The 15,707-nt window shown below is 49.4% G+C and overlaps 1 protein-coding gene across 1 annotated transcript; it reads right to left on the reverse strand.

Moving 5' to 3' along the window:
* Positions 1-1,116: 1,116 nt before the first annotated feature.
* On the reverse strand, positions 1,117-11,578 carry Tubb6 (tubulin beta 6 class V). The gene is made up of 4 exons (XM_052201339.1): positions 11,439-11,578; positions 10,819-10,927; positions 9,178-9,288; positions 1,117-2,590 (listed from the first exon to the last, which is right to left on the reverse strand). The coding sequence occupies exons 1-4, from the start codon at positions 11,493-11,495 to the stop codon at positions 1,524-1,526; spliced, it is 1,344 nt and encodes a 447-aa protein (XP_052057299.1). The 5' UTR covers positions 11,496-11,578; the 3' UTR covers positions 1,117-1,523.
* Between the last annotated feature and the right edge of the window lie 4,129 nt (positions 11,579-15,707).

Here is a 15,707-nt window from a genome sequence, read left to right on the forward strand (position 1 = left end):
GATGGACCCTGGGTCTTAAGAACAACAGCCAGTGTTCTTAATGTCTCTCCAGCTTTTAGCATTTCTACGTGGCTTGTGCATGTGAGTGGAGGAACCCATGTTAGCCAGAAGGTTAGTACATCACATCCCTGGAGGATGCTGGGATTCGCAAGAGCCATGGATCCGACTCCATGAGTGAGCCAGCATGCCTGGCCATTTTATTTTTATCCTGTAAAAACATTCCAGCTTGCCTAGTGCTTGTTGATGTGGCAACAATGTCCTTTAGAATCCAGTGTCATGATGACTGGGGTCATCTTCTAGTGGAGGTAGGAGCTATTCTTGATAACAGTGTATGCTCCAGCCCAAGCCACTTTGCAGTGGACCAGAGATACAGCATCTAGGTACCTCGGCTCTCCCCAGCATATCTGCTCTGCCTGGTCATCTGCAGGACCACACTATACCTCATCTCTCCCTGCTTGATGCTCTTAGTAACCTACTAAGAGACAATTCCACATTGAACAACTTAGGAATTGTAAGGCCTACTTAGTTCTATGGGTATTTAGTAGTCAATGAACTGTTAGCAGACTTGGGGCTCCTGACATAGTAGTAGTAATGCAACTTGAGCCTCTCCTGTGGAAGGGAAATAAGTGGCCAGAGACCAGGTGGCATCTAAAACCAGAGAAGAAACGTCCTTCCGTGGCTTGTAGAGTGGCCAGTTCGCCTGAAGGATCTCAAGTTTTCAAGCAAGTAGAGCTGAGACTTTGGGCCCTTACAAGTGTCGGAGGGTTGTCCTGCCCTCCCTTGTTTCCCACCTGCCTCACAATAACAGAAGTGCCGGCGGAGGCCAGGTAAAGCGAGGTGCAGGAGAGGTTTCTCTTGTACTGGAAGATGGCAGTTTGCACATGTGGGGGATGTGACTGGTACCCACCTCACCCTTTGCCTCTTCTGCACAGGGATGGACCCGTATGGCAAGGTTTAGCTGCATGGTAGCAGTTGAAGCCCAACCCACAGCAGGCCCTGTTCCACACAGCTATTTCCAGGATAGATGTGATGTTCTGTCTGGTATTTCACAAAATAGATATCTGAAAAATGAGACCTACGTATTGCAATGCTTTGATGAAAGTTCAAGAGACCAAGTTCAAGTTCAAGAGGTTTAGCATTTTATTATGAATGGATTGTCTTAAAGTTCCATAGTGTGTATTCAACTAAGGCAACACTGTGTGGCTTTAGTTTTTTATCACCAAGAATGAAAAACAAATCCTTATTCTAACTCTGATTGGGGTATGAGGGGGGCTTAACAAAAGGTGGTCACTTTAGCTCTGTACGGCCCCTACTGTTTTCAGTGTTCCTATATAAAATCTCCCTGGTCTGCTGGAACTGCCAATTCTCTGGTAAAGGAAAGTTCTCTGCTCCAGGTTACCCGGGGAACAGTGTGGCACCATTTGGTTTGAGAGGGGCCAGTGACATGCTTAGACCAGGGCACCATTCTCACACCCTCAGGGCTAAGAAAAGAGCAAGTGTGCACGGTAGCATCTTAGAGCTCTCTATTCGTTGATCTCTTCTTCATCCTCATCTTCAAAAGCCTCTTCCCCATCGTTGACCGTGGCGTCCTGGTACTGCTGGTACTCGGACACCAGGTCATTCATGTTACTCTCGGCCTCGGTGAACTCCATCTCGTCCATGCCCTCGCCGGTGAACCAGTGCAGGAAGGCTTTGCGGCGGAACATGGCTGAGAACTGCTCCGAGATGCGCTTGAACAGCTCCTGGATGGCGGTGCTGTTGCCAATGAAGGTGGAGGCCATCTTGAGGCCCCGCGGTGGGATGTCACACACGGCCACCTTGACGTTGTTGGGAATCCATTCCACAAAGTAGCTGCTGTTCTTGTTCTGGATGGCCAGCATCTGCTCATCCACTTCCTTCATGGACATGGGACCTCGGAAGACGGTGGCGACGGTCAGGTAGCGGCCGTGGCGAGGGTCACAGGCAGCCATCATGTTCTTGGCATCGAACATCTGCTGTGTGAGCTCAGGCACTGTCAGGGCACGATACTGCTGACTGCCCCGGGCTGTGAGCGGGGCGAAGCCGGGCATGAAGAAGTGCAGACGCGGGAAGGGCACCATGTTCACAGCCAGCTTGCGCAGGTCGGCATTGAGTTGGCCAGGGAAACGCAGTGATGTGGTGACACCGCTCATAGTGGCGGACACCAAGTGGTTGAGGTCTCCGTAAGTGGGCGTGGTCAGCTTGAGCGTGCGGAAGCAGATGTCATAGAGGGCCTCATTGTCGATGCAGTAGGTCTCGTCGGTGTTCTCCACCAGCTGGTGCACAGACAGTGTGGCATTGTAGGGCTCCACCACGGTGTCGGAGACCTTGGGGGATGGCATGACGCTGAAGGTGTTCATGATGCGGTCTGGGTACTCCTCTCGGATCTTGCTGATGAGCAGTGTGCCCATGCCTGAGCCCGTGCCACCGCCCAGCGAGTGCGTGAGCTGGAAGCCCTGCAGACAATCGCAGTGCTCACACTCCTTGCGTACCACATCCAGCACCGAGTCCACCAGCTCCGCGCCCTCTGTGTAGTGACCCTTGGCCCAGTTGTTCCCGGCACCTGTTTGTCCTGCAAGACAGCAAGATTCCAAAGGGGATATCAGTGGTCTGCTTTCTCTGACCGGTATTTCTTTCAGTGAAAGAGACTGGAGCAAAGGAATAGGAATCAGACTATAACAGGTACTTAACACATCGACTATTAGGCAGGTGAGCAGGGACCTCTTCAGACAGGCCAACTAAGTATCCAGGGGCCAGAGTCCTGCTCACTAAAAGAGTGCACTTAATGCACTGAGGCCGTGACTCACCTGGAATCAACCTTAGGGCATTATATTAAACAATATAAAATTTTAAGATATATTTTTCTCTTGACCTGGTAATGTCACTTTTTGTTTTGAGTCAATCTGCCTGCCTTCTCTCTCTCTCTCTCTCTCTCTCTCTCTCTCTCTCACACACACACACACACACATATCCCAAGCTGGCCTCAAACTCATGTAGCCCTACCAGGCCAGATCTTATTTTTAAATAATTGTGGCTCATGGTAAAGTCCAAAGAGGATACAATGTATATATCATAGTTTTGAACTTTTTGAACTTTGCACTAATCCAAAAATGCAAAACACTTCAAAACCCAAAACTTTCTGAGCATTGATCTGACATCATGAGTGGAAGTTTCATACCTGACCTCATGTGGCAGGTCCATCAAAATGCAGAAGCCCTGAAAACACTGTAGGAACCACCTTCAGGTTCTATGCATAAAGTGTATGCAAACCAATACATGTTCACTATCTCATCTGCAATGGAGCTCCATATATATATATGCAACTATTCCAACACCCCAAAAATCTGGCTTCAAGGATTTTTAGATAAAGGATGCCCAACATATGATATGTACAAACACTTATTTTCTTCTCAAGACAGTAATTTGTTTCAAGACAGGATCTCTCTACAGTATCCCTAACTGTCCTGGAACTCTTTAGTTAGACCCAGGCTAGCTTCAAACTCACAGAGATCCACCTTTGCAACCAGGAAAACGAAGACAAAAGATGCATGCCGCCCTGCCCAGCTCCAAAACAGTAATGGTGTTTAATGTGAGCAGGGCATCTTAGGGACCACCCCCATCACTTTCGCACAAACTATGAGTTTGCACCTATAATTGAAGGCTAGCACAGATGTGGTTCCTACCCTCTAATTATATCCAGGCCAGTTGTGAAAGGAGCCTAACATGTCTCCAAGAATTCTGACTTTTATCAACAGAGTTCAGGTGGCTGGCAAAGACCATCTAGTTGGCGGTGTGGAGTAGAGAGGCTCTTTCTACACAGCAGGCCTTCTTAGCCTTCCTTTGCAGAAGAAACCTTGATTTGGAAGGACTGATTGTTAAATTTTAAATACTCCCAGCTGGGCAGTGGTGGCGCATGCCTGTAATCCCAGCACTCTGGGAGGCAGAGGCAGGCAGATCTCTGAGTTCGAGGCCAGCCTGGTCTACAGAGTGAGATCCAGGACAGCCAGGGCTACACAGAGAAACCCAGTCTCGGAAAAAAACCAAATCCAAAAAAAAAAAAAAAAAAAAAAGACCTCTCCCTTCTTACATTTATTGCTAGAGAAAATATTTCCTAACCTGTAGAAATACAGACCTATATGTAGTACAAGTATGTAAGGATGCGAGGGAGAACTGGGGGAAATGTAGTTAGTCTCTGCATTTCTGAATGCTGAATACCTCCTTTACTGAAAATGTGTCACATGACACTGCTACAAAAAACGCTTTTAAAATTGCAAATGACAACATGATTATAAGGCCTTAAAAATATCTGTGTACTTTTCCCAACTAATTCATATACATGAGGGCTACATTAAATATTACCCAAATTGGATTAAGGTTTGATGATCATTATACCAAAGCAATCATGCTTATGTACACAGAATGGTTTATGTTTTGTCATTCAGTTTTATCTGCAGGTGGGGTGGAAGCACAAGCCTTTAATGCCTCACTCAGGGAACAGATCTTTGAGGCCAGCCTGATCTACATGGCAAGTTTCAGGACAGTCAGGGCCACACAGAGAAACCATGTCTTATCTTGAAAGCAGTAAAACAAAACCAACCAACCAACAAACTAAAAAAAGAAAGAAAGAAAAAAGAAAAACCCTTATCTGCATCATTGCATGCCAAAAAACAAAGGTAATCTTTCATTAAGATATATTTGCAGGCTAGAGGGATGGCTCAGTGGTTAAGAGTATTTAACTGTTCTTGCAGTGGACCTTGGATTGTGTCCTGTACCTATGGCTGTTCAAAACTATGTTTAACTCCATTCTAGACTATCTAACACCCTCTTCTGGTCTCTTCTGGTACTGCATGCATGTGGTGCACATACATACCTATGGTCAAGTACTTTTTTTTTTTCCTTCGTTTTTTGAGACAGGGTTTCTCTGTGTAGTCCTGGCTGTCCTGGAATTCACTCTGTAGACCAGGCTGGCCTCGAACTCAGAAATCCACCTGCCTCTGCCTCCCAAGTGCTGGGATTACAGGTGTGCGTCACCACACCCGGCTAGTACTTTTTTTTTTAAAGATTTATTTATTATATGTAAGTACACTGTAGCTGTCTTCAGACACCCCAGAAGAGGGCATCAGATCTCATTGTGGATGGTTGTGAGGCACCATGTGGTTGCTGGATTTGAACTCAGGACCTTCAGAAGAGCAGTCAGTGCTCTTAACCATTGAGCCATTTTTCCAGCCCGATCAAGCATTCATATACATGTAAAAAATAAAATCTTAACAAAACTTCAAACTCAACAGACATACTTTATGAGATAATCAAGAGGATATGAAAATATGTCTGAGTGAATTAAATATCAACAGGGCTGGAAGGATTGCTCAGCAAGGCTGCTCTCTCAGAGGTCCTGAGTTCAATTCCCAGCAACCACGTGGTAGCTCAGAACCATCTGTAATGGGATCTGATGCCCTCTTCTGGTGTGTCTGAAGACAGCAACAGTGTACTCACATATATAAAATAAAATCTTAAAAAAATAAATATCAATAATAAAGAAAGTGACGGACTAACATGCACAATGGAAAGGTCCTATGACTGCCTTGGACAATGTCTGCTGTATATTACTGAACTTCTCCAGAAGCGTCAAGAGTATGTAAAGCATAATTTCATTTCCAGAACACAAATCATTTGTGTGTACAAACATGTAAGAGTGCGTGCAGAAAATCTCATATACACTATCCTTCCCAAGCATCTACACTAGTTATCTGTCTAAGGATACAACCTCATGTCAACGGTGGGGCAGAGGTCTCTGTTGTGACACCACACACTCATGCGATGTTTGGACAGGACATGTGAAGATACTTTGACTTCACTCAGTGATGAAAACATTAATCACGTTTCAATATTAAAAGATGGAGCTCGAGCGGGCATGCCAGATGACCACAGTGGCTTCGCGCTCTTGCCAGCCTCAGGGGGGCGCTCAGACTCTTGCTCCTGCTATTTATGACCCTCCATGTACTGTGAGGTACCAAGACCATCAACAGAACAGCTGTGTGGCTCATGGTGAGCTGGGCAGTCGCCGCCTCCAGGACTACAGCACACAGATAGGCACCGGCCCCTCTGGCCTCGGAGGCAGCCATTTTCTTGCTTTGCTTTTCCCTGGCTTAACCTCGTCTAAGATGGGCCTCTCTCCCATCCTGTCTAACTGTGCTGCTACCCAGGGAAGCCTGGCTGTTTCCTCTGAGCAGACTCTAAGATGATGTCTTGGGTGTCTATGGCTGCAATAAAACACCATGACCAAAAGCAACTTGGAGGAAGGGGAGGCGGTATTTCACTTTATGATTTATAGTTCATCATGGAAAGAAAGAAGCCAAGGCTGGAACTCAGGGCAGGAGCTGATGCGGAGACCATGGAGGGGCGCTGCTTACTAGCTTGCTCAGCCTGCTTTCTTAGAGAGCCTAGAACCACCCACCTAGAACCAGGGATTGTGGCCAGACCCTCTCACATCAATCATTAATCAAGAAAATGCCCCTCTGGCTGGGTGGTGGTGCATGCCTCTAATCTCCACACTCAGAAGACACAGTAGGTAGGTTTCTGTGAGTGGAAGGCCAGCTTGGCCTGCAGAGCAGAGTGTGTTCCAGGACAGCCAGAGCTGGGGGGGGGGGGGGGGGGGAAGGAAGGAGGAGGAGGAAAAAAGCAAAGAAAGAAAGAAAGAAAGAAAGAAAGAAAGAAAGAAAGAAAGAAAGAAAGAAAGAAAGAAAGAAAGAAAGAAAGAAAGAAGAAAGAAAGAAGAAAGAAAGAAAGAAAGAAAGAAAGAAAGAAAGAAAGAAAGAAAGAAAAGAAAGAAAAAGAAAGAAAGAGAGAAAGAAAGAAAGAGAGAAAGAAAGAAAGAAAGAAGAAAGAAAGAAGCAAACAAAGGAAGGAAGGAAGGAAGGAAAGAAGGAAGGAAAGAAGGAAGGAAGGAAGGAAGGAAGGAAGGAAGGAAGGAAGGAAGGAAGGAAAAGCCCTCAGACTAGCTTGCCCACAGGCCAATCTGATGGGGATATTTTCTCAACTTACAATTCCCTCATCCCAAAAGCCTCTAGCTTTTGTCAAGCTGACAAAGCACTAGCCGGCACACACTGTCATGGTCCTTCTTGAGCACCCACAAACTCCTGTCTACCCTTCCCACAGAACTCAGCAGGCAGCAGCCAGGCAATGAGAGGAACAAACGCTGAGGTCACCTCGGAACTTAGAGTTGACCTTGTACTGGAACTCAATGTAGAACCGTCATCACTTTACAGAAGGACAGCACGCACCGCAGAGCCTGGGAACCATTCATTAAAAGCGCAGAAAACGTGGAAGGCGGCTGAAGGCAAGGCAGAACCTAAATCAAGCTTGCTCAAGCTTTAAGTGTCCCAGTGACACTTAATTCCTCCAGTTCACGCCAGCGACTCAGATCTGTCCCTATCCATAGCACAGATTAGCCTCAAACTATTCTCTACTCTTGACAAAAAAAAAAAAAAAAGGAAGCTGGTGACTTTTTAAAAATATTTTGCCCTTGTCTCCTAGCAACAGATCATCCCTGCTTAAATATCTGGGGTTCATAAGTTGAACATCTACACGGTGCATTCGGCCGTTAATCATTGACTCCAGCTTGTTAAACACAGGCTGCAAACCTGAAGCTTGGCAGGCACACTGCAGACACCGAGGCTTCCTTACAACCCTCCCTCTGGTGTTCCTCCAACTCACACTGGGTGAAGAATTAAGTCTGCCAGCTCTCCGTGCTTCCTGGCTCCTCTGTGCTCCCTGGCTCCTCAGCTAGTTGTGCATCTGAAGGAAAACTACAAACCCACAAAGGGGCTTTAAGGACACAGCCTGCCTGGCGCTTAGCGTCCTTCCCACAGTCTCCCTGGCAAGGGTGCCCTGCAACCAGCAATTAAGAATGAGTGTGATCATGTCATTGGGAACTCTCACTTTTTAAAATTATATATTACTTGCCAGGGCAGGGGTGGTGCACGCCTGTAATCCCAGCACTTGGGAGGCAGAGGCAGGTGGATTTCTGAGTTCGAGGCCAGCCTGGTCTACAGAGTGAGTTCTAGGATAGCCAGGGCTACATAGAGAAACCCTGTCTCAGAAAAAAAATAAATAATTATATATTACTAATGCAATCATTCTTGAGTTTTGTTTTTTTTTTCTTATGTAGCCCTGGCTGTCCTGGAACTCACTAGGTAGACTAGGCTATGAACTCACAGACATTCACCTGCCTCTGCCTTCCAAGTACTGGGATAAAAAGCATGCGCCATTTTAAACTCTATCCAGAACTGAGATGACACCAGCTTACTAATTCAGTGTCTTGGTGCTGAAAAGGGCCCGACCTCCCCCCCATACTCTTTCACTGGCTGAGCCCTGCTTGACAAGGTTCCATTTTAATCTACAAAGCTAGAGAAAGGCTGTGAACCAGCTAAGATGAACCATCCATGAATCAGTCAGCTGTAATTTACAGTTCTCAGTGAGGACGTGAGTTCAGATCCCCAGAACCCGCAAAATCTGCTTACCGTCAGGATAGCCATAACAAAGAGAAATGTAACTAAGCATTTCAGACAAGTGAGGATCTGTTTTTTTTTTTTTAAGACAAGGTTTCATTCTGTAGCCCAGGGTACCTTCAAATCACACTATATAAAGACCAGGCTGTCCTTGAATTCAGTGACTACCCTGCTTCAGCATTCTGGGTGCTAAAGTTATAGTTATGAGCACCACACCCAGCTTAAATAAGTCACAATTCTTTTTTTTAAATTTATTTATTGTTATATCTAAGTACACACTGTAGCTGTCTTCAGACACCACAGAAGAAGGCATCAGATTTCATTAAGGATGGTTGTGAGCCACCAGATGGTTGCCGGAATTTGAACTCAGGACCTCTCGAAGAGCAGTCAGTGCTCTTAACCGCTGAGCCATCTCTCCAGCCCAAGTCACAATTCTTAATTTAAAATAATGTCGTTTCCCTGGAATACACTCTGCCTTTCACAAGCATGGCCCAGCATTCCTAACCTGAAAATTCGAAATGCCCCAAAATCTGAAACCTTTTGATATCTCCAAAGTGCCGCGAGTGGACAATCACAGTTCAACCCCTGGTACCATGACAAGCACATAAAAATGAACCAGGAAAGCCCAAGCAAGCAAACAGGTAGAACCTACCGAAGATGAAGTTGTCAGGCCGGAAGAGTTGCCCAAAAGGCCCGGACCTCACACTATCCATGGTGCCGGGCTCCAAGTCCACCAGAGCAGCTCTGGGTACGTACTTCTTGGCTGGAGGGGAGAAAGCCCACCAGAGTTACTTCCAGGTTCCTGGAAAGTTTGACTCAGCAAGGCCCAACCGGTTGAGCTGACCGGCAGGGATAACCAGTGTCTTTTCAGAGAGGGTACTGTGAGTTTCTCTATCACAGATTCTTAACCTTGGGATGAGGAACTATGAAGCCATAGGAGGGACCAGTTGGAAATCACGCTCCTGCCTACACCTCCAACACTACTAGACCGCCGCGCTTCTCTATGCACAGGGGAATAAACAAGATCTGTGGCAGCAATCCGGCCTTGCGTCGTCTGCCTTTTGGCACCTGCCCTATGAACATTCTTCCCACACATACATGTACCTAAGCAGTTCCTCCCAGGTGCCAGCCCAGGGGTGCTACGACCCTTTTCTTCAAACTCAAATGAGCTCTTCACTGTTTGAGTAGACTGTGCTTGTGTAGCGAGACATGTCACCGAGGCAAGCTACAGTTCCCATCTGGTGAGGATCTGGAGTTCTACCACATCCTGCTTGGTTCTACACAGGCCCAAGCTGAGGAAAGGGTCAACAAGAGGAAGCTCAGTGAACATTGGAGTTTCTCTTAGGAGCTGCCTAGATCCAGGAAAGGGGAAATCATTTGAAATGTAAATAAAGAATATATCGAATTTAAAAAAAAGAGAGAGAAAATTGCTGCCTAGAACTTCCATGTGCTTCAGGTCTATTACATGAACAATATCCCATGATTCATATCTACCACCCTTCTCAGTTCTTGGTGAACAGGTGGGAGGTAACTCTAAAAATCTGGTGACTCCAGAGAGTGTCTTGGAAGCGCTTTCAGTGCCATGCCCTGGGAGTGTCCGCACATGCCATTTCTGGGTGCTCTTTTCAGTGCCCTGGGATTTCGTTGTTTTGTGAGGTGTGTGTGTGTTACATTTTTATAATAAAACTTGTGGCCTTCAGAGGACAGAGGTGCTATTATTCCCACACTGGGATTACCCAGAGTCTAGAATTTTACTAATCTCCCCATTAATTTCTCAGAGCTGTCTACAGTTTTGGCATCCAATGAATATAATTTTAGGCGAAGGACCAGAAAAACCACTTAAACAAGTGTTCCTCAAACTTTTAGCTAAGCATCCTTAATAAAAGATGCCTTTAAAATTCCATTCCATTCGGTTGCTCTGCTCCATTCTTTAAAAGTTTAAAAAAAAGGATGGCCTCGGGAGCAATGAGGTTATTTCACAACCTCAACGGATGGTTCGGGATAGGCCGGATCCCACAGTTTGAAAAGACCTAGGGCGGGTTTCCCGCTCCAGGGGAAGTGAGGGAGTGGCCGGGCATCCAGTTCCATCGCGCCCTAACTTTTTTCTGAGCAAACTCTCCCGGCGCCAAGACCGCACCCCTCGAGCCTCCCCCTCTGGGTCCAGCCCGGGGTCCCGGCAGGGTACGATCGGGTCCTGTCAGGACATGCCCGAAAAGCAGCCGGGAAAGGCCAGGTGCCGGCGCAGGCCGGGGGATGGGGGGATGGGGGGACAGCCCGAAGCCGCGCGACTCACAGGATGACTCATTGTAGTAGACGCTGATCCTCTCCAGCTGCAGCGCTGAGTCGCCCACGTAGCCTCCGGCCGGGTCGATGCCGTGCTCATCGCTGATCACTTCCCAAAACTGGCGAGGGGACGGCGAAGGAACTTAGAGTCAGACCCGGAGCCTGAGAAGTCCCCGCCACCCGCACCGGGACCTGTGACCCGCTCTTCGGAGCCGGCTCCCGGAGCCCTCAGATCCGGGTGCAAACCTTGGGTCGGAATCAGCCCCCAGAGACCCGTGGCTCACCCTCCCCGCCAGGTCGCCGCAGGAACCTGGGCTTCAATCCCCGGGGCCAGTTCTCGAGGGCGCGCTCTTCGGGACCCGTGGCCCACTCTCTTGAGTCTGGCCCCGGGCGCACCCTTTGGAACCCACAGCTGGGACCGGTGGTCTAATTAGCCGGATCATGAGGGCCAGCTGGCCCACTCTCTGGACCGGATCACTGAGTCTGCCTGCGGGGACCCGGGACCGGCTCTCCGGGGCTTGCTTTCCCAGGAGTGCGCAGAGTCAGCCTGGTTCGAAGGCTGGATCCTCCGAGGCCGGCGATGCTAACTGCCCACCCGCGCGCGGCAGCCAAACGCGCTCCCGGACCCACCTTGGTACCGATCTGGTTCCCGCACTGGCCCGCCTGGATGTGCACAATCTCCCTCATGGCGGGCGCGTCTGCGCTCGGGCGCTGGCTCTCCCGACTGCGGCGTGACTGCCGCCGGCCGCGCGCTCCCGGGACTTGACCCCGGCGGCCCTCCGCCCTCGCCTCCCCGCCTCCAATGGCAGCTGGCCGTCCCGCTCGCAGTCTCCGCCCCGCCCAAAGGCTAGCGGGCGGATCCCAAGCCCGGCTTGTGGTCCTGACAGCTGGAACTCTGGGCGTCGGGCTGGGAGCTGCAGGGTGGACTAGAAGGGACTCCCGAGGAGGAGGTGGTGAGGGAAGCCCTAGACTCTCAGTACACCACGGTGCTATTAGTACCCAGGGTATTGGGCATCTGTCACCGGGTGAGTTACAACGTTCCCAGGAGAGCTGGGAGAGCCACCCATAACCCTGCGGGTGGAAGGCGACCTTTGGGCCCCAACGAGGATTCTTTCAGTTGTCTCACTACCCTAGGCACGCGTATTTAGTTTGCACCTCTCTGCCTGCCTCTCTAGCTCCATCCACAAAGTGACTTCACCGCTGCGTTTGACTAGCAACACCCTAATCCTCGCAGCCTCCCAACGATGTCGGAAAGCGCTTGCTCTCTCGGGCAGGGCTCGCTCCCACCCTCACCTCCTCGACTTTTGAAAACAGCGAAACAAAAGTAAGCGCTGTCTTGAGGGAGGGGCACGAGTGCACAGGCGCAGCAGTGCCGTTGGAGAGCAGCACCAGGAGGAAAGTGACCGCAGTCTCTGTAGTCTCAGAGATGCGGGAGTGCCTGACAACTATGATGCCCAGGGCCCCGAGTTTCTTGTATGATGGCTCCCAGTCTGTTCTTGACCCCAGGAACTTTGCCACCGCTGGGCATTCCATCCTGCGAGGCTGCCGCCCCCAGCCCCTCCAGCAGGCAGCCTCTTCTTGTTTGTAGCTGCCCCCGCTCACTTAACCCATAAGAACTGGGCACCAGCAGGGATGGTAGGCATGTCCTGACACCACGGAACCTAGAATGCTCTGGAATTCCACGGGAGGCTCACCTGGCAAGGATCTCATACCATGCCAGCGGGAAACACCAGCAGGTGGAAAATCAGGCTAACCTTAGAGACCCCAGAGGAACAAGCCCTGGGGGATGCCTGACTTGCTTTTCTATTCTGGTGGTAATACTTGCGGCTTCACTTTCCTCATTTGTAAATGAGGAGACACCTGACTGGCGCTCACTCGGTCTGGGATTCTTTGCCACCTGTAGCCTATGCATCCGTCAAAGATTCCCAAGTATTCTTAAAAGAACGCTCCCTGTCAGGGATCTCAGGAAACCTCCCGTCTGCCTGACCCCAAGCCGGGCAGAAACGCCACACAAAAGCGACGAAGCAGCAAGATGTGTAGTTTGTATCAGTCGTTTCTTTTTAGAGCATGAAACCTGAGAACACCCTCGTGTGGAGCTGGGGAAGTACCCGGATGGTAGTGTTTGCCTCTGCAGGAAGCCCTGCACCAGATCTCCAGGACTTCAGATAACTGGGTGTGGGGGTGCACACTTGTATCCCTAGTGCTCTGAGGTTCAAGATCGATCTAGGCTAGAAATACATTTGAGGCAAGTGTGGGCTGTGTGAGACCCTGTCTACAAAAATGTGTGTGTGTGTGTGTGTGTGTGAAAGAGAGAGAGAGAGAGAGAGAGAGAGAGAGAGAGAGAGAGAGAACAGGATGTGGGTGAACTTGTGTGTCTTGGCTAGAGTCACCTGAAAGGAGGGAACCCCAATTGAGAAGATACTCCCATAAGATCCAGCTGTAAGGCATTTTCTTAATTAGCAATTGATGGGGGAGGGCCCAGCCCATTGTGTGTGTGTGGATGCTGGGGGTGCCATCCCTGGGCTGGTGGCCCCAGGTTCTATGAGAAAGCAGGCTGAGCAGGCCATCTTGTTAAGGAACAAGCCTGTAAGCAGCACACCGGTCTGCCGCCTCTACATTAGCTTCTGCCTCCAGGTCACTGCCCAGTTTGAGTTCCTGCCTTGGCTTCTCTCAGTGCGTTGTGATTCAGGATACCCAAGCCAAACAAACCCTTTCCTCACCAAGTTGCTTTCGGTCAGAGGTGTTTCATCCCAGCAACAGTAACCCTGAGACAATGTATTTACTTGTCCCTGAAAGGGGCCAACAGACATCCAGAAACATTTTTCTTCTAGAGCTTTTCAAATGTTTCCAAATTTGGGTATTGTTTTGCCCACGGGATTTCCCCCTCCCCCCTCCATCACCCCGGCACTGCTCCCCTGCCTCCTTACAGTCTCTCGGGACCTCCCGGAGCAGAGCTCTCCAGGAATCAGTAATATTCCTGGAGAAGCTGGGAAGCGGCCACAGCCTTACCCAGGTGCCCCAGAACCACAAGCCTGAACCCATCCAGCTCCGCATGTGGGGCATTCGGCTGTCTCAGCAGCCTCCTTTTGCCCTCCTTCAATGTAATTAGTGACTCCCAGTAAATGCTACCCTTTCCTTCTGCTCAGAGTGGAGTCCAGGGTCGGAGGAAGCCATAGAAGAGGTGCGCAGTTCGCGGGGGAGGGGGTGTTTGCCCTGTATTGTCAGTTCTTTTCTTTCTCTCTCTCTCTTTCTCTTTTTTGTTTTTGTTTCTTTCTTTTTTTCTTTTCTTTTTTTTTTTTTTTGAGACAGGGTTTCTCTCTGTAGTCCTGGCTGTCCTGGAACTCACTTTGTAGACCAGGCTGGCCTCGAACTCAGAAATCTGCCTGCCTCTGCCTCCCAAGTGCTGGGATTACAGGCGTGCGCCACCAGCGCCTGGCTTCATCTTCAGTTCTTGAGCAGTTTAAAGGACACTACCCACTTTTATTACAAGGTGGTCCTGGGGCATCTTGTTGCCTGTGCTTTCCTGTTGGGCTAGAAAGTGGGTGCTGGGGTGACTCCAGGAACTCTACCACAGAGACCAGGATTCAATAAGGAATACTGTGACTTAATGAAGTTTCTGGAGGTTTCCCCCTCTGCCCCCCCAGCCTACCCCTCGCACTGTGGTGGGAGAGGGTAAGAAAATAATGAGAGCTATCGCTGGATGTTTTCGTCCAGAATTCATGGGATTATCATAATACTAGCAGGTGTTCTAGCAAGTGAGAAAAATGGGGTGAGCTTAGACCCCACCATCTTGCTAACAACTGGTTGAAAGGGCTCTACCCTAGGTCTGAGGCCTGCCCAGGATACTGTGGGAACATCGCTTAAGCAGAGGATGTGCTTTGCATTAGAAGGGCCTGGGGCTTACTCCCCTGCATACACACACTCATGTGCACATGCCCTCCAGGGTACAGGACATGCACACATCACATGAACCCGGTTTGGTGTCTGGAAAGGCAGCTGCAAATCTAGAAACTCTAAGCCTCTTTGGTTCTTATCAGGGAGAGATAGTGGGATGCCGCCATTGGTATCTTACCTGCAGTCTCAGCTCTCCTCTCAGCTCCCTTCAGCCCCACCCCCAACTCCCCCACACTGGGAAGGGTCCCTCCCATTATAGTGACTTCCCTACATCCAATCCAAGTTCATCCTATCACCCACAGATGCCATCCTCAGGACACCAGGATTCAAGAGGCCTGGGATGCCGAAGGCTCATCCTGGGGACTGGGGCTGCAGCAAGGTCTAGGGCAGCGAACACTTTGGGGTAGGCAGCCCAAGGGCTCTTATTTGGGTCAAGGGCAGCAGTGGTTCTGACTCGGACCCTGGACTGCTGCGCAGGGGCTGGGGGCGGGGTATTTCTGGTACACCATGTCTTCCATAAATCATTGTCAAAACTTAATTTTCTGGAAGTCCTCAAATCCCACCACAAGGCACTCATGCCGATGTCAGTGAGTGCATGGACATACATGTGGCCCATTTTAAGGACGCTGGCCTGAGATGACCTGGCTACAAATGGAACTAAAATTTACAAAGGTGGTCTATAGACCCGCTAGTGTAGACTGTGTCCAACTCATTGCAAAAGCATTTCCTAGGTTCCAATTCCTTCATATATAGGAACTAAAACTTTTTTTTTTGTTTTTGTTTTTTCGAGACAGGGTTTCTCTGTATAGCCCTGGCTGTCCTGGAACTCACTTTATAGACCAGGCTGGCCTCGAACTCAGAAATCCACCTGCCTCTGCCTCCCAAGTGCTGGGATTACAGGCGTGTGCCACCACCACCTGGCTCTTTTTTTAAACCAACCAGAGCATGATGCTCCTGGGCTGAGGGAATAGAGGAGGAACGAAGACGAGGAGCCCTCGCCCGGAA

The sequence above is a fragment of the Apodemus sylvaticus genome, chromosome 13 (genome assembly GCF_947179515.1).
Source record: "Apodemus sylvaticus chromosome 13, mApoSyl1.1, whole genome shotgun sequence".
Classification (NCBI taxonomy): domain Eukaryota; kingdom Metazoa; phylum Chordata; class Mammalia; order Rodentia; family Muridae; genus Apodemus; species Apodemus sylvaticus.